The 23071-nt window shown below is 44.8% G+C and overlaps 1 protein-coding gene across 1 annotated transcript in view; it reads left to right on the top strand.

Annotated features, from left to right (window-relative positions):
- The window catches only part of LOC146380994 (transcription factor COE3-like), a 59944-nt gene extending 54337 nt beyond the window's left edge, over positions 1-5607 (top strand). The window contains exons 14-15 of the mRNA XM_084938569.1: positions 71-241; positions 3990-5607. Coding sequence (XP_084794695.1) covers positions 71-241; positions 3990-4021 — 203 coding nt within the window. The 3' untranslated portion in view covers positions 4022-5607. The remainder of the gene's footprint in view (positions 1-70; positions 242-3989) is intronic.
- The last annotated feature ends 17464 nt before the right edge of the window (positions 5608-23071 follow it).

Below are 23071 nucleotides of genomic sequence, written 5' to 3'. Positions count from 1 at the left end.
TTAACGGAGTGTAGTTTACTGTCCCATCACAGTTACTGGTTAAAATGGTTTCTGACCTGCTGTGTTCCAGTCGTTCCCTCCAGTCCCACCATGGCCGTCTCTAACTGTAACTCCTCGCATGGAGTTTTTTCCTTCTCGGCTGCCGTCAAACAGAAGAGCGCCTTTGCTCCCGTCGTTCGGCCGCCAGCTTCACCTCCTCCTCCACCCAACTGCTCCGCCAACAACGCCAATGGGCTGCAAGGTGAGACAGCATCTCCTTGAGTCTACAAATTAAAACTCCTTCTTTCCGAAGTCAGCAGAAGTGTTAGGGACAGAAAGAATACTTCCTGGGACTGAAGACATACTTTGATTGTAGTATGATCGAACCTGTGAATAACAAAGCTTGTGATTAAAAAGAAATAGTACATTCATATTTTTATATTTTGTTTTCAAATTCCTTCATGTCTTTATGTCTTTATGCATGCTCAATCATCCAGGTAAGTAAATCTCTGGAGTGACGAAACGTTTCTCCCACTGAAAACGTTTAACGATGAACAGAATCAACTTTTGGAGATTCATGTCTTTAAACATATAGATGTGGTGTAATTAAAGCGAGTGAGCCTCGAGAGTAACATGAAGCTGAACAGATGTTTGATTCAGTTTCATCTGCTCTTCTGTAAACAACCACATGTCTACAGACGAGTAAATGGAGTGAACACACACACACACACGCTGGGTCGAGGTGGGTAACCTGAGTCCTGTTAGTATTGCATGAAGAGTGACAGGCCAATGCATGTTTTATTCACTACAACCCACAGATACATCCTCTAAACACACATGCCCACATGCATTAAACACACACACACACACAGGAAGCACAGACTCTGGCAGCCAGTGTGTGTGATGTCAGTGTTTCTGACAGAGAGGTTTGTCGAGTGTTAAATATTCATGTTGCTCTCCGCCTTCGCTGAGGCAGAAAGGCCACAGTGTGTGTGTGTCTGTGTGTGTGTCTGTGTGTGTGTGTGGATCCATTTGCAGGGTGATGAGTAAATACAGTTTGAATGTTATTAATAGTTGCAGCTGCAGCAGCCAGAAACTGAGCATGAAATCAGTGATTCACCTTCAAACGAGCACCTGAGAAACAATTTCATCCTGACATCGTTTCAACGTGGTTTCTAATTATTATTACTGTTGTTGTTGTTGCTGTTATAAAATCATTTCATTTTAAAATCACTACTTGTGTTTTGTTTCTGTGAACATGTGCTTCATTTATCCCAGAACGTTTCAGTTTTTGTGATTGAAGGAGTGAAGCGTCAGTCTACAGACATGTGTGTGTGCGTACATGCGTGTGTGTGTGTGCGTACGTGCGTGTGTGTGTACGTGCGTACATGCATGTGTGTGTGCGTGTGTGTGTGTGTGTGCGTGCTTGTGTAATGAGCTGGTAAATTAAACTGCGGGCTGCTACATGCATTTTGTCGTTGACAGGAAGCTAATGAGGAATGATGTGTCATCATTTTCAGCTCAGATGTTTTTTAAAAACTCATCAGATTCTTTAAGGTTTTATTCGAGTCACAACAGGGACAGGTGGGTGGAGTCAGTCGCTTCATCAACAAACCATCCGTTTTGTTAACGGCTTATCCAACTTTAGGTTAGTTTGCATAAGACAAAGGAGGGCGGTGCGCAGAATCAAAGAAGCAAAGCTCACCTGAAATCAGAGGAAGGAGGCATCTCCTGATTATTTAAACTTTGTGGATCAAGTCCGACGGTCCTGAGACATTCCGGTGTGGAGGAAGGAAAACTGTACAATAAATAAACAGTTCATCATCAGGGAAGCATCATGTGACCTTTCCCTTTAACACACTGGTGAGGTTACTGAGGTCTGTGAAAGTTTAGTGCTCAGGATGGACAGTGGGCCTTCTTCTTCTTCTCCTACAACAAAGAGAGCAGATTTAGAGCTGAGCTCGCCGTGAAACGGGATGTACGTGGAAGGATTTGTAGCCATGACTCACTCTGGATTGGACGGGATTTTGTCTCCCCGGGGCATTTCCACCATCCTGGAGTCAGCTCACATCCTTCTGAATCCTGTTGCGTGTCTCCATCAATAACAGGAAAAATATCTGACTCACAAACCAGGACGGCATCATCAAAACCATTTTACCTGTCCAGGTGAAGTTTGACATGTGGCTACACACCTGACTGACACAGCCAAGGCTTACGTTTCATTTTACTCTAAAGCGTTCCTCATCTGAACGATGTAGCCCATCATCCTTCTGCTTTTACTGACACACACTTGCTCACTGTAGGCTTCCTGTGTGTGTGTCAGTGGTTGTCTTCTTCTACCGTGTGTCCTTTTATGAATACACGTCAGTGCCCTAATCCCCCCTCCTCTTCCTCTGCTCGTGTCACTGTCCTTGCTTCTGCCGTCCTCTCCTGTCTTCTTAAAATGTTTCACAGCTGAGGTGGAAAATGCAGCTTTGCTACATCCTGTAGTGTCACTGTAACGACTGTCGCTGCTGAAACCTGCGCTGGAGCATGTCGGAGGCTGTAACCAGAGCGCAACGAATAATTCAAACTCATGTGAGACAGAAAAGGTTCCTCTGGAAACACGTGGAGCGTTAAATCTGCTCAGTTTGAATGTGGAACGTGTTTTCGTACAGTGAGCAGAGGCTGATGGAGAGGTTCACAGCTCAGAGTGTAAAACTCTTCCTTCACAGCACTTTTAGTCTACATGACTCGTCCAACTGACCATTGACGCTTCGATGAACCGAGAGCAGCTGTGGGTTCAGTATCTTGCCCAAGGTCACTTTAACACACAGAGACTGAAGGAGCCAGGACTCAAACCACCAACCTTCTGATTACTAGCCAACCTGCTCTACCTGCTGAGCTAGAGCCACCCCAGGCCGACAGTTCAACGAGATAGCAGCATAAAAGCAAAGGCGCATAAGATTTCATCGTGCATGTCTCACAACTTCCTGAAAAGATTTAGAGATCAATTAAAACCGCCGCCTCCTCTGACTAACCGCAGGGCGCTCCTTTCAGGCGTGCAGAGGCCAAGTGGAGACTGTCCTGTAGTCTGACCAATCAGAAACAGAGATTCTGTTGGGACATCATGGATGCTACGAGCTAAGCATGAGAGGAACCATCTGATTGGTTATCAGCTTACAGGTCACAGCAGCATCCTGATGGTTTGGGGGGAGGAAGGACCAAAACTGTAGGTTTAGGACAAACATCTGCAGACGATGAACAAACCTGGACTCCATTACTGAGCTGAGTACAGGCCAGACCATCACTCACTGAAACATCTGGATTAAAAACATGGTGTGAGCAAAGCTTTATTCAAACATGAGCAAAGTAGCAAAGTTTTGTTGTGGAAGTTGTTTAAATAAAGTGCAAACGCTCAGCGAGTGGGTTTAATCACATGCTGCAGAGAGCGCTCTGGTCAAACGCCAAAGCGGCCTCTGAAGATGGGCGCTCACGTCTTATATATGACCTATACCTCCCAGCTCAGCTCATCCTTGAACCTTCCCCCCAAGGAGAATTACGACCAGCCGTCACCTCTCTTACACGCAGTGCCTGGATGTCTCTGACCACATATAAGAATAGAATAGAATAGAATAGAATAGAATAGAATAGAATAGCTCTTTATTGTCATTGTTACAAAAACAATGAAAGGCAGTTTGGCATCTCTCCATGTGTGTAAAGTTCACAATAGCATAAGCATTTACACAACAACACAGACAGTGTTGGCCTCATACAATGGCCCCGCTGTGAAGCTGTGATAAACACAAGGCCCACTTGTGATACTATCCTACATGCGTACAACTACGTGATAAAGTGATGCTACTATTACTAAAGTGATATTGTCAAAACATGTGATCAACACATAGAATAAAGAAATTTCCACACCTGATGTTTGCTCTGCAGGTGTCACACCTGGCTGTCACTCAGTAACACACATCATTTCTGTTCTATGTTTATAATTAATGAATTCAAACCTCGTCTCTCTGCAGCCATGTCCGGCCTCGTTGTTCCTCCCATGTAGAAAACCTTCCTCCTCGTTCCTCACCTGTCTCCTCCCCCTCAGCCACGAGCACTAATCACCTCAGAGGAGGAGGGACCTGTGGCCTAAGGAGGCGGGGCCTCCGGCAGCAGCCAGTCGTCTGCGACTGGGCCGAGCCTCTAAGAAGAACCTGAGAAGGACTTTTTGTAGAGCAGCTTTCTGCGGGTGCTTTCAGCTGTCTGTAATTATTCTGATGTTATACTCTATGTTTGGGGGCGGGGTCATTCAATGTAAAAACTGTGATGTCACATCTGAGACTTGACTTCACTTAGTCTGCTTGTGATGTAATCTTAGTTGAAGAAATGGGAATCTAAAGAGGAGTGAGATTAAAGGCTTCAAATTACAGGACACAGTTATCAGTGTAATTCAGGCCTGTCGTACCTGGCAATCGGGGTGCTGATGGTGCCCTTCATCAGCACCCCGATGAGGAGCAGACAATGACTGTGACATGATAAACACCTCTGAAAGCACCTGAGTTCAGGTGAACCTCAGTGGGGGGAGGCAAAACACTCCCTGTTTTTTAAAATAATCCAGGACATCACATCATCAAACCTTTGCCAACCTTTAGCCAAACTGAAGTCTCATATTTGAAGAACATTTCAGAAAAGAGAGATGAACACAGAAGCAGCAGCACTGATTTTAGTTGGGCTGAAGGTTCAAGGGAGGTTCCTGTTATTTCTGCTGCTGCCAGACTCAGAACAGGGGGAACGAACAGGAAGCATAGCTATGAAATGCTCCTTCCACTGAGAATTCACTAAAATCTGTTGCAGTATCCGGCGGCGTCCGTGTTGCCATGAACAGTGTTTATTTTATCAGAAATTGCGGCAGGAATAATTTGAGGCCTTTAATCGTTTCAGTAACCTCAGCACATAAACTTCTGACCTCTGAAAGCACAACGATAAAACAATAAATGAAAAATATCAGTTTGTCCCTTGAAGTCCCGCCCTTCTTCTTTTAGCCCCGCCCTTGTACGTCTGTATTTTTTTTTATGCTTGCGCTGTTAAAAAAAAAAAAAAATCCTGCATCCTGATACGCTACTGTGACTGTCTGTCTTCTTGTTCAGAGTTGTCTTTTTAACCGTAGCTCCTCCCACAACCCCAAAGCCCATCCCATTCATTCAAGCCCCGCCCCATGTGTTTTTCTCTGTGGGTTTTGTGATTTTTGCCAAAGTTGTAGCTGGCTGAATATTTATACGTCACTGTGGTTGATCACGCTGCCCCGCCCGTCACCAAAATCACGAGGGAAACTCTTTTGTAACATACAGATTATAAATATGTATTTATATCTGAGATTGTTTTGTATAAATGTCAAATCATGTCGTCTTCATGGGGTTTTAGACATGTGTGTGTATGTGGTGTTGCCACACTGAAAAACAGCCATCGTTTTGTATTAAAAAACAAAAATGAATGTCTTCACACATTTATAGTGCTGTCAATCAAAGCTGACGTCCAATCAGCTCCACTCGTTTGGTTTCAGTTGTTTTTAATGTAACTCTTGTTCACTGACTGTTTGGCTGTTTGGAAATGATTTCTTCACAGTGAATAAAGACAGCAGGTTGCTCTGATCGACTCCAGCGCTTTCTTCAAATAAAAGACAAAAACAAGCCAGTCAAAGCTGAGCATGTCAAATAAAATCAACCAATCACTGCAACGTGCTTAAACCTAATATTCAAGGTCAGCCTCTCCACACAGTAAGATCTCATTATATCCAGGAGTAGTGATGCAGACTGAGCTGCAGAAATAAACCAGCCTGATGTAGCAGAGGAGAGAAGCACGCTCATGTTTATGAGGTCAGAGAAGAATAAATGTGTTTGTGCATAACACGATTGTTGGTGGCAGAAGAAGGAACGAAACCAGCTGTGTCCAGGGTAGGTTTGGTCCCCTAACATACCACCATCCTGCCTCCAGCCTAAACAGGAGTCCTTATCCCCCTCGTCCATGTTTTAAACCGGGGTATCCAACTCCAGGCGTCAAGGGCCACCGTCCTGCAGGTTTTAGAGCTCACACTGGGCCTACACACCTGAGTCACATGATTAGTTCATTACCAGGCCTCTGGAGAACTTCAAGACATGTTGAGGAGGTCATTTAGCCATTTAAATCAGCTGTGATGGACCAAGGACACATCTAAAACCTGCAGGACACTGGCCCTCGAGGCCTGGAGGTCCCCACCCCTGGTTTAAACAGTCAGAGTCAGACAGGACATCTTTGTGCTGCCGTGGTAGGTTATCTGGCTTCTTTCACCTCCCTCTCTTTACCAGGTAAAAGTGTTTAAGGAGCACCTGAGACCACAGGTAGGGTTGTTCTCTATCACCTCCTCTTAGGTGCAGACGATCACACTCAGTGGTCTGTTAGTCTGGAATGCAGAAAAGATGACGATCCAAAGTTCAGCTCAGTGTTCAACAGTGTTGGTCAAGTTACTTGAAAAAAGTAATCAGTAGCTAATTACTGATTACTTCCCAAAAAACGTAATCCCGTTACTTTACTGATTACTTATTTTCAAAAGTAATTAATTACTTAGTTACTTAGTTACTTTTTAAAAACACGTTTTACAACCTGAATAGGTGATAAAGTGATAGATCTTTCAGCCCAATTCTACTTTTTCTGCATAATCCATCATACAAAATGTAATCAAATGGAAAAGTCTCTTTTTAAAACTTGTTTTATTAGTTTTAATCTTTTAACTTTATGCATCAAGCAAAAATTTAATTATCTGCAACATTCTCTGACTGGAAGAAATTAGTTTAACATTTAAACCTATTTTCTGCACATTCCAGCACATAAAATAAAATATTTTGTGTGTTTACACTCAGTCTTTCAAATAGATGCAAGTAAAACACAGCAGAAAATAAATAAAATCAAAGACTAGCGGTCCTGTTGCTCTATTTTCACCTGTAAAGCAGGAGTGGGGCAGGCGGAGGTTTACCCTGGTGCAGGTGAGCCGCAGCGGTCAGTGGAAGAATCCGCGAGTTTCTCTGTGAGTTTCCCACTACGTGGCAGCTACTCGGTGCTTGCTCGGGCGTTTGGGGGTTTTTCGCTGTAAAAAGAAGTTTTCTTCCCACACACAACGGACACTAATGTTTTTGTCACTTTTTATGGAATCAAACTCAAAGTAAGGTCAGTACTTCCACGCTTTAAACGCTGCAAGCTCATACTCTCTCCGCACTCGATATATGATCCATTGTTGATCTGCACACAGCTGTTGTCACCAACGTCGCACTCGCTTACGTCACTGTCATGAGACATTCTCGCAAAAAAATCAAGGTTTTAGTAACGCAGCAACGCAGCGTTCCTACGGGAAAGTAACAGTAATCTAATTACCTTTTTTGCTTACTTTACTCATTACTCGAAAAAAGTAATCTGATTACCATTACTGCCCATCTCGGCTGTTCAGATTACCAAGTAGTACAGCTCCCTAAGATTCAGGTGAAAGTGATTATTCCTGAAGAGCAAAAGAGAGGTAAATCTGTCAAAACGCCGTAATGAACCAAGGCAACAAGTATTAATCTTTAGTTTCAGCACCATAAAATGCTGACATCTTTTAGACATGTATGTGTTATTTATATTTTATCATAGTTTATTTCTGCCTGAATGAAGTCACAGAATGGTGGTATGTTTTAGATGGTACTACAGTTACATGTGCCCCAAATAGGACTTATTTTGGGCACATCTGTGCGGAGCAGCGACCAGGAGAGGTAGCTGGGCAAAAAAGAGGTTCAGCTGGAGGAGACACACTGCAGACCTTCGCAGGTGGATAGCCATCAGGTATGCTGGTTGATAGCAGGTCAGGTGAGTGCCACACCCACAGATACACAGGAAGAAATAAGGACTGCAGGAGACTGCCAGTCAGTAAACGACTTTACAGCCAATTTTATATGAATCTGAGTTTATAATCTGAGAATCTGAATCTTACTCTAACCCTCATTTTTGGCTATAAGACGTTGCAACAAGCGGTATTACGGCATAGCACACCTAGAGGAGGTCACTTCTCACTATTGCGGCAGGAGGACTTGTGTGGTCTTGCTGTAGGTAGACCTCCTGTTCTACCTACCTGACTAGCCTCCAAGTTTTCCGGTTAACTTCCAAGTTGCACATCCGCTAAACCTGCTGGCTGCCCATACCTCACCAGACCTCTGTTACAACGTTTGGGAATGTCAAGTCTATTCTTTCTTTAGTTCCCTGCAGGAAGGAATCTTGGAAACGGAGTGAGGTAATTGTGGTATAGAATAGAATAGAATAGAATTCAACTTTACTGTCATTGCACACGTCACAAGGCAACGAAATGTAGTTTGCATCCATCCAGAAAGTGCTTTAGCTCTAATATAGATATATTACAGAAATGTGTCTGTTATAGGTGGGTACAAAATATGGGTCTAATATGGGTATGTTACAATGTACACCGTATGAGGGTATGTTATGAATATGCTATAAGTATGGACAGGCTGTAGCGAGTGTACATCTGCATAATAACAATAATTGATGTCAGTGGTTTGTACAATATGGCAGGAGTACATGAAACTCAAATTTTGGAGGTTAATAACTCACCTGAAGCCGTTTTGTGTTAAACCAGCCTCACAAATACAGAGAATTCATCTTCAGCTCTGCTGTGCAGAAATGCTGCAGTTTCATGCATCTGCCTGTTTGTGCCTAACTGTACCTACAGCAATCCAACAACCTCCAGTTTAGCCTCTACAGTGTCACATGGGGTTGAGAACAGGCCCCATGGTTCAGGGTATCCCCAAGAAAATGTTATTCGAATTTACAAAATTGCAGAGTTCACTTTTTTCAAGATAAGATAGCCTTCATTAGCTGGACAGTGGGAATATTCACATTATAGCAGCAAAATTAGAGGAGGCATATGTACACAATTTTTGTTAATGGAATCTTCCTGCTTAAAGTCTGTAGTCTGTAGTCCTGACAATCTTAAAACTGTTTCATCTCACAGCGTTAAAGGAGTCTGATGGGTTTCTCGTATAGCCAGAGTGAGAGCTGTGTCTGTTTGCTCGTCACAGATTCAGACATGCCGCTTATGATCTTAAAGCAAAGGATCTAAATCAAGGACAGGATCTCCAGGCACAGCAAGGATGAGGGGAATAGTCTGGGAATACCAGACTCAAGTTTCTGCAGATAAAGTAATGGCAAAGTTGGTTTACAAGAAAATCAGCCCCTTGGTTTGTTCATGAGCTCTGGGTTGTTACCAAAACTACGAAGCAGATGGGATAGAGTCTGCAGGGTGGCTGGGTTTAACCTTTAAGGCAGGGCAAGGAAACTCCACATTCAGAGGGAGCTTGAAGTAGCTAGATGCCTCACATCAGATATGAGGTTGTAAGGACATCTGATCAGGATGAGCTCACCACTCTCCTACCTCCGGTTCTGTGCATGTACAGGTCAGAGGAGACTCCAGGGGTTGAGCAGATGCTGGTTGAAAAGATAAAAGAGATCATCACTGAGTTTTGGAAGGAATGAGTTCATCTACCCCATCCTGAATTCTCCTGTAGAGACAGTCAGCAGTGTGTCCACCTCCACCTCAGTGACATGGACTCTAAATACTACCAGCATCTTCAAACAGAGGATGAACAGAGGTCACATTCAAAGGAGGAACTTTCCTGACCTTACAGGAAAAGCATTCATAATCATTGGAACTGAACTTCCCAAACATCGGAGAATTCTCTGTCTCAGAGCCATTACCTCAGCCTCTCTGCACCAGCAGCACCTTCACCCACTCCATCCGCTCCAGAGACGGCTTCTTCCTACAACTAAACCGCGTACATCACTGGAGTCTGCTGGATGGTTGTGTTTGCACGCCCACCACGCCTGTGGTATAGCGTTTCTCTGTACTGTGTCTGTCGCTGTATTTGCCGTATTGATTCCTCTGCACCTTGTGCTGTATGTTACTCCGTTATAATCTCATTTATGTGAATGCAGAGTCAGACCAGAGCTGGTGAGTTTTGGTTCGTCGCCGTCACTCAGAGATCAGTGAGATCCTCTAATTATTATTTATTATTTTGAACTCATCCATCCTGTGATGCTGACTTTTTCTACAGCTGTCACTTTAACCATTTTTTTTCATGCAGAACAAGTCTGTGTCGTTAACAATGTAAATCATGTGACGCTGCCTCTCTTATCATTTGTTTTTTCATATCTTCTGCTGCTTTTCTCCTATTCTGTTAAAAAGTGATAATTAAAATCTGTTTTTTGGTGCTGAGGACAGAAACTAGAGGAAGCGATTAATGAACTTTTATTAAACAGCTCTGTTCCCTCAGCGGTCACAAAAGCACAAACAGGATTTGATTAAGATAAATCACTGATAACCCCAAAACCTCATTATTACACAGACTTTTATTTATTTCTCTTTGATTTCACCTCTCTTTATTTTTTATTTCCCTCCAGAAGAGTCACAGTCACAGCTTCCTTGTTTTCAGCTGTGTGAATATTTCTCTGCATGCTTTCTGACGAGTGCTTTCGTAAGCTCCACCCAACTCTTTGTACCTGTATTTTGGGTGGGTACCTTTGGTAAGCTGTGGGAACAAGTCATTGTTTGAGCTGCTAAACCTTTCTGTGGTGGTCCAGCTCATTCTCAGCCTCAAGGCTCTCCATTCTCGTACGACACCTGACCTTCAGGGTTATGGTGCATATGGCAGTTAGGACATTTGCATTGTTACTGGTGTGAAGAAGAACCCAACCACAATCTTTCCATAAGTCTAAAACAGCTGTTTTCAGCACCTAAACCTGAGGCCCATCTTCCCACCCTCCACAGATCATCTGCCCCCACGACTCCTATCGATGGAGGCCGCCTCCTATCCTCCTCTGTCACACCAACCTTCAGCATGTCTTCCTTCACTACATCCACGAACCTCCTCTGAGGTCTTCATGTAATGTTACTTTTCCATGACTAAAGTTACAGCGGTCAGTGTTTCAAGGTACAAAATGATAACACCTCGTGTCATGTTCATGGTATGTGTGGGTCTACCATCTTCACATATCTACTATAAACCTCATTTGTTTCTCAGTGATCAGACAGGGTGATGTAAACCTGGCCTGTGGTAGGTTCCCAGTGTGAGTAGCATCCATTCAACAGGCTGATCAGTTAACTGAGCAGCATCTGCACTGAATGACTCTGAAGTATCACAGCCAGGAGAGGTGATAAGAAATAAGAGCAAAGGATCATTGTTGTAACATCAGACTGACGTTAAACTGATTTGTCCACCCGTTCATTCACCATCAGTGACGCCCTGCCATGGAAACTACCCGCTGTTGTTTCAGTCTTCTGGTCAGTTTACATCAGATGGCTCGTTTTTAGATTTCTGTGAGTCTTCAGAGGTCAGGTGCATTGTGGGAGATATGTGTGCGGTGTTTTGATCTTTCACTGCCGTGGTTATGATGACTCAACCGTGGCTTCACATCCTGCCGGGGACCAGGCGACCTTTGACCTCTGAGAAAGTGGTAACTGACTTGTATTAAAGGAACAGTTCAACATTTTAAAGTCCTGTTGTTTAAATGTTGAACTGTTCCTTTAAAAAGACTACAGACTTGTGTGTGTGTGCATGTGAACTGTCTCGCACACACACACACACACACACACACACACACACACACAGAGCTCTGGGGGTCTCCCTGAGGACCTGATTGAGAGCAGGGAGCTATGGTTGCCATGGCAGCGGCAGCTCCCCTCCTCCATCACCACTCGTTTTCTGTCTTTCATTGTTTGTATCCCTTCTTTCTTTTGTTGTCCTCTCTGCTTCCTGCAGATGTCTTTGTGTCACGATGCATTCAAAGTTTCCCACAATGCTTTGTGAAACGTAGCGTCCGGCCACCGGTCGCTAACACTCATACGTCAGCTGAGAGGAGCAACGCTTCAGGGCGTTTGTTCTGTGTGGGATAGCTGTACTGAAACACCATCTGCAGTGAACGCCTCGGCGTGGAGGGAGAGCTGGGTGGAGGCGGGTTGCAAAGCAGCAGGCAACAGCAGCTGAAGCAATTTATATAACCCCCACCTTCAGATGTGCTGAAGACCACCAGCTGATGTGGGCTGAAAAAAGCAAAGAAGACAACAACACTCAGACCCCCACCCTCAGACCTCCACCCTTGGGTTGGTGTCAAAGTGAGAGCTGAACTCCAGAGCAGCTGCTACAGGAAGATAAAATGATTGGCTACATTCAGACTGACCCGTCTGTTCAAAGCCAATAGCAGCTCATTATTCTTAGAGTGCTTGCTTTATTACACCAGATGTCCTGGGGTGGAGACAACACGGAGAATATCACATTTCATATTGTATATAGGTTTCAAACGCGTTGTTCAGAGAGTGAGAATTTGAAAATAAAAGGAGAATATTTAGAACTTTTAATTCTCTCAGCCTGAGGATCATTACAGGAAACACCCCAGCATGGATGGGATGTAGGGTTTCTGTAAGCGAACGAATGATTCTTTAAAAAGATTAAACGTGTGTTACTTACTCTGAGAAACACACTGAGGAGGACGACGAGGATGTTGGACTGCTCTTCATCCCGCTGCTGCACTGTTTAAACCTGTTCGTCCGGGTGATGCGTGCAGGTGTGTGCGTCTGCTCGTTGTGATGAATGCGTTGTTTACTTGCTGCTTCACACAACAGGAAGTGGAACTCTGCTGACTTCATGCTGAACACCTAAACGCTTCTCTCAGACTGATGCTCTCCATTACTGCTGATCAATGCTCGACCTATTGATTAGCCCGCTATTGATCAGCAGGCATCAACACACTCTGCGTCAATGTGTGTGTCTGTGACCTGTCTCACCTTGTCTAATCGTCCAATCAGGTTGTTTACATCAGCTGCTAACACAGACAAAAGGTGTGCGTATACGTGTGTCCCACAGCCACATCCAGCTCGTTAACCCACCTGTTTCTACTTTAGAGAGTCGATTGGATCATCCAGAGTCACGTGACTTGCCTTTATGGGCGAGCTCAGAGAAGCCTTCTGACCTGTCTGTGGCTCCAAACTCCTTCCCAGAGTGATTTCTGTGTCATCCTGAGGACAGTGAAGGCAGCTCAGCAGACTGTGAGGAGTTCAGGTGGCTCCTTGGAGGGTCGTGATGCTGACCACGTGACTTCCTCTAATAAGACTAAGAACAAAATAACTGAAGGACGGAAACGCGTTGTTGTCTTTGCTTCCTTCGGTTGACCAACCCTGCAACTGCTCCAGTTTCAGTTTTCATCATTTTGGAGCACAAAGGTTTTTCTCTTTGTGATGTTCGAGCTTCACTGATTGATGATCCTGAGCTCTGAACTGTGCTGCCGATAAAGAGGAGAAACTTTTCCCATCAACCCTTTCTCACCTCTTAGAAGAAATGATTATTGATCTACAGCTGTTGCTGTGGTAACACACAGTGGACAGCTGGGGTCAGAGGTCAGAGCACGTTACCTGCGTAGTCTGTATTAAAAAAGAATTAGCAGCAGCTGCATGTGAATCCAAACTTGGTTTCAGTTTGTTTTCACACCTGTGTTACAACGACGTGTCCTAAAAACCAAATTACGATTTCCATTTATGCTCATATTTTCTGTAGCTGTATCTGTCACAGCCAGGAGGCAGTTTGTTTACACAAACACCGGAAAATGCTTTACACAGCGCACGGGGCTGGGGCGGGGCTTCACTGAGTACGCCGCGTTCCAAATTATTATGCAAATGATATTTTTCTCTGTTTTTCCTAAATAGTCGATTCAAATGACAGTCGGCATAATTTTTGAGTCATTGACCAATAGAGTATAACTCAAATGTTACTGAACAAAACTCCCAATGAAAACAATGTTTTTCAAAAATACAAAACTTAAAATGCTCTGTTCCAAATTATTACGCACACAGTTTCAAAAGATTTGATAGGTTGTAGAGAATTGAAAATGGTCATTTGTTGATTTTGCAGCATTAGTAGATCAATTTTACTGAAATCAAAAGTTATTTCAATCAACTTGAATGTCGTTATAGCCTCCCAGAGCTGCTGTTTGGATGTGAACGGCCTCCCACCCTCACAGATCTTTTGCTTGAGGATGCTCCAAAGGTTCTCAGTAGGATTGAAGTCAGGGAGGAATGGGGACCACTCCATGAGTTTCTCTCCCTTTATGCCGATAGCAGCCAAGGATGCAGAGGTGTTTTCTCTCTTTCTACCATGGAAGAAAGTGGTCAGTCAGAACCTCCACATACTTTGCAGAGGTCATTTTCACACCTTCAGGGACCCTGAAAGGCCCGACCAGCTCTCTCCCCGTGATTCCGGCTCAAAACTCCACCTCCTTGCTGATGTCACAGCCTTGTTGGGACATGGTGGCCATCCACCAACCATCCACCACTGCAGCCATCTGGACCAATCAGGGTTGCGCTGCACTCATCAGTGAACAGGACTGTTTGAAAATTAGTTTTAATGTAGTTCTGGGCCCACTGCAGCCGTTTCTGCTTGTGAGCATTGGTTAGGGGTGGCCGAATAGAAGGTTTATGCACAACTGCAAGTCTGTGGAGGATCCTACAGCTTGATGTTGGCAGGGCTCCAGAGGCACCAGCAGCTTCAAATATGTGTTTGCTGCTTTGTAACGGCCTTTTAGCAGCTGCTCTCTTAATCTGATGTATTTGTCTGAAACCTTCATCATTGTGCCTTTACCTGCACGAACCCATGTGTGCTCTGACTCACAAATCTCTTAACATTACGGTGATCACGCTTAAATTTTCGTGAAATATCTGAGGTTTTCATTACGTGTCCAAGGCATTCAACTATTTCACGCTTTTCAGCAGCAGAGATCATTTTTCCTTCCTATATTGCTTGAAAATGGTGGTCTGCTTAATAATGTGGAACATCCTTCTTTAGTAGTTTTTCCTTTAATTGGGCTCAGCTGGCAAACTAACAATCACAGGTGTCCTGAGACACAATTCCATCCATGGGTTTAATTGAAAAACAACTTATTTAATCTTTATGAGACTTAAACACAATTTTCATAATAATTTGGAACGCGGCGTAGTTCAACAATCCAGCGACGACTGAAAGCCTGCCACTACCTTCAGCAGTGACGATGATGAGCTCATCAGACACAGGTGGGTGATTTCTTCCAGGTGCAAGGAGCCAAGGGTGGGAACCCAGAATGAGTCCTGACCACCAGCTCAGATACAACAAAAACACATGGGCACACTACAGAGGAGAGATGGAAACAAAACCTGGTAAAGTCAACAGGAGAGCATTGTATCGGAGAGTTTATGGATCTTCTCTCTTGACTCTTTTTCAGTTCATCCATCAGTGTCGCAGGAGCCTGTCGCAGCTGTCTTAGGGCGAGAAGCAGGGTACACCCTGGACAGGTCGCCAGTCTGTCAGATATATGTTTCTATAATTTTAGAACATATCTTGGTCAAAAATGACTCCAAGGTTCCTCACAGTGTTACTGGAGGCCAAGGTAATGCCATCCAGAGGAAGAATCTGCTTAGATACCATATTTCTAAGCTTTTCAGGGCCGAGTACAATAACCTCAGTTTGATCTGAATGAAGAAGCAGAAAGTTAGCGGCCATCCAGGTCTTTATGTCTTTAAGACATTCCTGCAGTTTAACTCATTGGTGTGTGTTATCTGGCTTCATGGACAGATAGAGCTGGGTGTCATCTGCATAGCAGTGTAAATGTATGCTATGTCTTCTAATGATGCTGCCTAAGGGAAGCATGTATAATGTAAACAGAATTGGTCCTAGCACTGAACCCTGTGGAACTCCATAATTAACCTCAGTGTGTGGAGAGGACTCTCCATTCAGGACATGACAAATTATTAATGTGGAAATATGAGCTAAAATCCTCTGCAACATCAATGCTCTGAACATGTTACAGTAACATTAGCTCAGCTGTCATACGTTACAGCGATGTTTGCATTGGTCAGTAACTTGACTGCAGTGTTGCACAAAAGTCTCAGTGTGGCTATTTTGTCTTTAAAGTTTTTCTGGCCCACAGTTTGAGAGCAGTGCTGTCATAGCGCTACCAGCTGGACTTTTCTGTAATCAGTTATTATGATATGGAACAATGACATCAGGTGATGTGTTGTAAGAAATCAGACTATCCCAAAACAAACCAAACAAAAACCCTGAAGTGTGACAGCGTTGGAATGCTGCCAATCACCTACAGAGAAGCTCAGATAAACTGGTGCCAGCAATATTTTCCCCAGTAAGTAACTACCAGAATCTTTAAACTGATCCACAGATCACAGTTTTCAATCATATAATTACACAAAATACTGAATATTTAAATAGTGAGACTTTTCTCAATAAAATATATTTACAACAACCTTTGGTTCCACATGAGATGTGAAGCCCCTCCTCCTTGTGCACCTGGATATGAATCATCAGGTAAACAAATCCATCTTTTATTTGTCAGGGAGAGTTGAACCACATTAGCAGGCGAGGCTCTGCAGTCTGAGCTTCCTCTTTAACTCAGTGGAGCTCTGACACCACACAGGGGTCACCTGATCTTCAGTTTATTTTAACCAAAAGTAGAACTTGTGCTTTAAGTCCGGCAGCGTGTAGGACACATAGCTCATTCTACTAGATGGTATCAGGACGCTGATGCCGAGCAATGGAAAAGAAAATAGAAGCACATTTGGAGCTTTACTGTGAGGCTCCCGCAGGCTGAGCTCGACTTTAGTTTGTAGATTGTAGGATTGTTTTCCTCATGCGAGCGGCGTGTTTACAGCAGCGTGGCATGCAGCGGCCTCCTCACCACGTGGCGTTTATCGCATGGACGCACACAGAGCGAGGAAGCAGTCGGAGAAAGTTCAGCCGCTCGCTGCTTTGACTCCATCCCACAGAGACTCCAGCTCAACCAGTTTAACTCTCAGATAAACTCAGACTGCAGATCAATCAGCCAATCGGTTCGCTGAGTCCGCACCTGCCCTGTCTCCGTGACGACTGTGGCTGTAAACACAGTCAGGGAGGGGCATCCCCGGGGAGTGGCCATGTTTATTGATTAAACTAAAACAAGACAAACAAAGAGACAAAACAAACTAATTACCTGCAAACAAACGTGAGCGCTAACGAGGCTTAACGAGGTCACACTCTGTTTACACTCAGTGTGTGTGTGTCTGTGTGTGTGTGCGCGTGCGCGTGTGTGTGTGTGTGTGTGAGCTTGTGCTAACAGCATGTAGCGACATCAAGATAACGTTCCATCACACACACACAGAGGTGAATAATTGATGGCTCAGTATGGTGGAGCTAAAACACTGTCTGCCTTTAACAAAACAACGTGTGTGTGTGTGTGTGTGTGTGTGTGTGTGTGTGTGTGTGTGTGTGTGTGTGTGTGTGTTGAATAAAATATCAGCTGTCATGTCGACAGATGAATTATGAATCAACACATTATGGAGACGCTCCGTCAATCACACACAGAAACTCACACTGAGAACAAATGTGACCCACAAACCTGCTTTTAGTAAGAAAGGAAGAGTGGGAAAGAAGGAAGGAGTGAAGGAAACAAGAAGGATGTAGGGGAAGGAAGAAGGGGTGGATGTTGAGAAAGCAGAGGTGAGGAAGGAAGGAAAGGAGGGAGGAAGGAGGGAATAAAGGAAGGAACAGAGAAAAAAAGCAAACGAGGTTTGAAGGACACAAGGATGTACAGAAGGAGACAGAGAGTCGGTCAGAGAGGAGATATTAATAACAATAACTGAATTTACTGCAGACAACACAACAGTGTGTGTGTGTGCATGTGTGTGTGCATGTGTGTTTGCGTGCATGTGTGTGTGCATGTGTGTTTGCGTGCATGTGTGTGTGCGTGCATGTGTGTGTGCATGTGTGTGTGCATGTGTGTTTGCGTGCATGTGTGCATGTGTGTGTGCATGTGTGTTTGCGTGCATGTGTGTGTGCATGTGTGTGTGCATGTGTGTGTGCGTAATTGTGTTTCATGGAGTCTAAATATGATCCATGTCTGTTGTCACGGTGACAAGTGACCGATTATCATCCTGCCTTTCTAATATCAGGCTGAAAACACGCACACACACACACACGCACACACACGCACACACACACACACACCCTCAGAGTTCAGGTTAATCTAATGTAGGCCGGGCTGAGGCAAACACGGCTCATATGAGAGAGAAGAGGAAGAAAAATGAGAGCAGAGACGCAGAAATGATGAAACGCGACTTCCTGTTGTCCTCGCTGATCCTGGGGACGCTCCGACACCTGTCTCACCTTTACCTGCTCCCCTGACGGGACCCAGTCAGGGTCGATAAAGTTTATCAGTTTTATTCAGAAAGAGCCACAAACAGGCGCTGAAGCTCTTTTAAAACACATTCATAGAAAAACGTCAGTGTGGGATCTGCGGTTACATCACTGGGTAGCTTGAGTTCATGACGCTGTTAATAATTATTGATTAATAATTGGCTTGCGTCCATCAGTGTTATCTGGATGATCTTTTAAAGCTGCTGTATTAATAAAAATGGTGACTAAATATCTTTGGACAGCTGATATGAAGCTGAGCTTTATGATCTGAAGACACATGTAAACAGGCCGAGGACAGCAATCTGAGCAACTGCCTTGCATCGCCGGCAGCGTTCCCTCCACACCTGTCCAAACATCATGGGAACTGTACTGGTTCAAACTTAAGAGGCTCTGAGAAGAAGATCTGGCATGGCTAAAGATCATGTGAGGTCCTACAAAGCAGCTCTCAGGCCAAAACTCATCATCACTCTTCCCTCATTCACCAGCAGCAAAGTCATCCCAGACTGCTGTTCTCCACCATCAACCGACTACTTCACCTACTTGATCCACCTCATCCTCCAGGTGCCACTGACCTGCCACAAGTTCCTGCACTGCTTCCAAGAAAAAGTTATTGCCATCCATCAGCAGCTTCTGGCACCTGTACATCAGTTTCAGGATGTCATTCCCTCTATGGCACAGAGGCCTGAGGGTACCCCATCCCCCGGAAGGGGCCCAGCCGGGCCACAGGCGCCAATCGGCCACCAGGAGTGAGCCGGTACATACATGAGCGCCCAGCCCCAGTCGACAAGGACCACCAACACACCAACGTCTGAGGGCATCAGCCACCGGCAGGGAGTGTGGTGAGGGGAGATAGGCCTCCGTACTTTGGAGGGCCTGAGATGTACCCAGAGAGGTTGAGTCTAAGACCCAACCTGACATATAGACACAGACGAACAGGCACACGCGGACACAAACGTGCATTCCCACCCCCATATGCACAACCAAATACTCGGCACTCACCCAACGTGTAGACAGACACAAATAGACACTGCACAGACAGTCGCACTCCCCAAACATACTCTATATCCCAGGTCCGGGTACCCCGCCCCCAGAGGGGCAAGCCGCACCTAGACCCAGGAGGTGTAACCCTTCTCTCTGGGGTGGAGGCAAGCGGACCACCTCCTTATCTGCAGTAGCAGGGAGGCCCCGCATCCCAGACCCCAGTCTGACGGCCAGCACCTCCTCCCAGCCCCCCAGCCCCGACGGTTAACAGAACGGGGGTGAGTGAAGACCCCAAACTTTGAACTTTGAATTTGAATTCTTCAGTTACTCAAGCTTCTCGCACCGTGCTTGTGCCACACAAACATCTCATCATGCTCATTTACACTGCTGAAGCTGACCAGCAGTTTCCAGGCATCTCCGGCTGACTCCAGGTGTTTCCAGGGGGTTTTCTCTGTTCTATTCCCAGGTTTGCTTGCGTTTTGTTCACATCCCGTCACATGTAATAACCAACTTTAACACTGACTCCTCACTGTTATGAACACCTGACTTATAAGAAAGCACGAAAAAGATGTGATGCTGAGTCTTGTTAAAATGATCAAATGATCCAGGAGTGACGGGTCGACTTCAGGATGGACGTTTTTCTCTCTCGCAGTCCAAAATGAATCTGTCATTCATAAATAAGACCTCACACAGGCCACAGAGATTATTGATCAGGTATTGATCGATGTGTGCGAGCACTGCTGTTCTGAGGCTGGAGATATTGATGAGGTCTTGGTGATCAGGTGGGGATGGGGCTGATGTGGGGGTGGGAGTGGAGACAGAGGTAATGAATATTATCTAATGGATTTTCTTTGAATGGAAAGCAATTAAAACTCAACATCAACACCATTAACCCCGAACACACACACACACACACACACACACACACACACACACACACTGGCTGCTAATCCTGGTTAAATTAATGAGAAGAAAGTTAATTTGTGGGTTTGACCCTTTTTGCACAGAAATAAGGATTACATACAACAATGCAACACACACACACACAGTTACAGACACACACAGACACACACACAGAAACACACAGACATACACTTCAGCAGCTTTTAGTATACAACACAGCACTTTGATCTTCCGCCCTCGTTTGTCAGTCAAGCAGTTAAATTTCCATAAACACACACACACACACACACACACACAGACTAAACAATAAGTGTGCGTGAGTTGTGTTTGATTTCCTCAGTGGAGCAAATGAGACAGGAGGAGTCAGCTGTGTTGGACACATCCTGGCCTGTTAGACTCCTGTGATCTGATTGGACGGCTCACCTCAGGGATCAGACACATCATTTGGTGCTACAGAGTCTAACCTTTGACCTCTGGGTCACCAGTGTCTGTTCTTCAAACTCACCTGTTAGCAGGTCACAGAGCATCGCACCTGTGATGATGTAATGGACACAGCGAGGTTTTTGTCAGGTCTAATCAGACATTTCAATAAATGTCATTATTCTCCATCTTTGTCAGTTTTCCTCTGAGCCGTGAGGCTGAAACAAAGTGGATCCTCTGAGGATCATGTCCACAGTTATGAAGCAACGTGGAACGTAAAGGTTGACACTCATGATGTCCATGTCAGGAATTCTGGTGTAAAATACGACACTTTAACTTGATTGGCCGATATCTGTGATTCAGGTCTCACTGGTGATGTTGATGTGACTGCTTGGTTAAAACATTGGTTTTCTTGAGTGATTTGGAGGCTCAAACTCTGTCTCCTCTGGGAGGAAGAAGCTGGATTTATCCTGCACTGACATCATCAGAAAATAAAGATTTAAACGTATTAAAGAGTCTCACTGTAAATAATCCATAAAACATCAAATCTGCTGTTGAGTGAAGCGGCAGTAATTAGTGAGGCTGTTTCGTTAGCAGAAACATTTCAGCATGTGAGCGTTTTCTTTGTATGGAAATGAGTTTAAGTCCCGTTTTTATGGACTCGACATTAATTTAAATGTAAGTGAAGAAAAACACAACAAACGCACAGAGCGCGAGTGGAGAAGTGCTGATGATATCAGAGGAGAAAGTGCTGCCATTAGACAGGAAATATGGAAATACACACACACACACACACACACACACACACACACAGCGCCTGCAAATGGCTGACAGACGCCGTCTCGAGAGGCTTCACACACAGAAACACGCACACACACACACACACACACACACACACTGTTCCTAAATGAAGACTGCTGACAGTGTTTGTCTCTGAGTTTTTATTCAACTCCCTGCTGGCCAAAGACAGAAACATCAGCCCTCGTGCCAACGCTGCTGCAGCTGTAAGGATAATACGAACAATAACGACAAACTTTATTGATGCAGCACTTTTAAACAAAGTCACAAACAGTCTGAGCAATGAGACAGTTTCAAACTGACAACACTGACATATAATATCCTGAAGCAAACTGATGAAAAACAGAAGGAGAAGCTGATAAACATCATTCTTTAAATGAAATCAACGCCCTATAGGCGAGTGAGAAGACCTCTTTCAATTCAGTTTTATTTACACAGCGCCAAATCACAACAACAGTCACCTCAAGGCGCTTACGCTGTAAGGTAGACCCCGCAATAATCAAGCTTCATGCATGCTCAAACATCCAGGTAAGGAAAACCTCGTCTGTATGTTCATCTGGTCTAGTGCTTCTGATTCTGCTGCATCTAAACCAGATCTTTCTAAATCCAGGTCCTTTTCAACCAGGTCCCTCTTAAAGTGGGTCTGTCTAAAACTAGGTTCTCTCAACCGCATCCCAGTAAAACCAGATCCCTCAAAAATCTGGTCCCTGCAAATTCAGGTCCCTTAACACCAGATTAACCTAAATCCTCCATCATCAGAGGTCCACCCTCAGAGCTCCATCTTCAGAGCTCCATCCTTTGAGCTCTATCTTCAGAGCTCCATCATTTGAGCTCCATGTTCTGAGCTCCATCCTTTGAGCTCCATGTTCAGAGCTCCACCCTCAGAGTTCCATCTTCAGAGCTCCATCCTTTAAGCTCCATCATCAGAGCTCCATCCTCAGAGCTCCATCCTATCAGCTCCATCTTCAGAGCTCCATCCTTTCAGCTCCATCTTCAGAGCTCCATCCTTTGAGCTCCATGTTCAGAGCTTCACCCTCAGAGTTCCATCTTCAGAGCTCCATCCTTTAAGCTCCATCATCAGAGCTCCATCCTCAGAGCTATATCCTTTCAGCTCCATCTTCAGAGCTCCATCATCAGAGCTCCATCTTCAGAGCTCCATCCTTTCAGCTCCATGTTCAGAGCTCCATCCTTTCAGCTCCATCTTCAGAGCTCCTCCTTTAGAGCTCCATGTTCAGAGCACCATCCTTTCAGCTCCATCTTCAGAGCTCCTCCTTTAGAGCTCCATGTTCAGAGCACCATCCTTTCAGCTCCATCTTCAGAGCTCCTCCTTTAGAGCTCCATGTTCAGAGCTCCATCCTTTCAGCTCCATCTTCAGAGCTCCTCCTTTAGAGCTCCATGTTCAGAGCTCCATCCTTTCAGCTCCATCTTCAGAGCTCCTCCTTTAGAGCTCCATGTTCAGAGCACCATCCTTTCAGCTCCATCTTCAGAGCTCCTCCTTTAGAGCTCCATGTTCAGAGCTCCATCCTTTCAGCTCCATCTTCAGAGCTCCTCCTTTAGAGCTCCATGTTCAGAGCTCCATCCTTTCAGCTCCATCTTCAGAGCTCCTGCCTCTATCTTTGGCTCCTTGTTGTTCTCTTCTCATGTTTCCACCGGGGCCGATCGCCCATAAACAAACATCCATTATCATCAAAAAGAAATGAGTGTTGTGTTCAGACTCAGAGCTTTCTGAGCACGATGACTGA

The sequence above is a fragment of the Perissodus microlepis genome, chromosome 8 (assembly GCF_051167445.1).
Source record: "Perissodus microlepis isolate ML-2025 ecotype Zambia chromosome 8, ASM5116744v1, whole genome shotgun sequence".
Taxonomy (NCBI): Eukaryota; Metazoa; Chordata; class Actinopteri; order Cichliformes; family Cichlidae; genus Perissodus; species Perissodus microlepis.
This window is presented reverse-complemented; position numbering and strand designations above follow the sequence as displayed.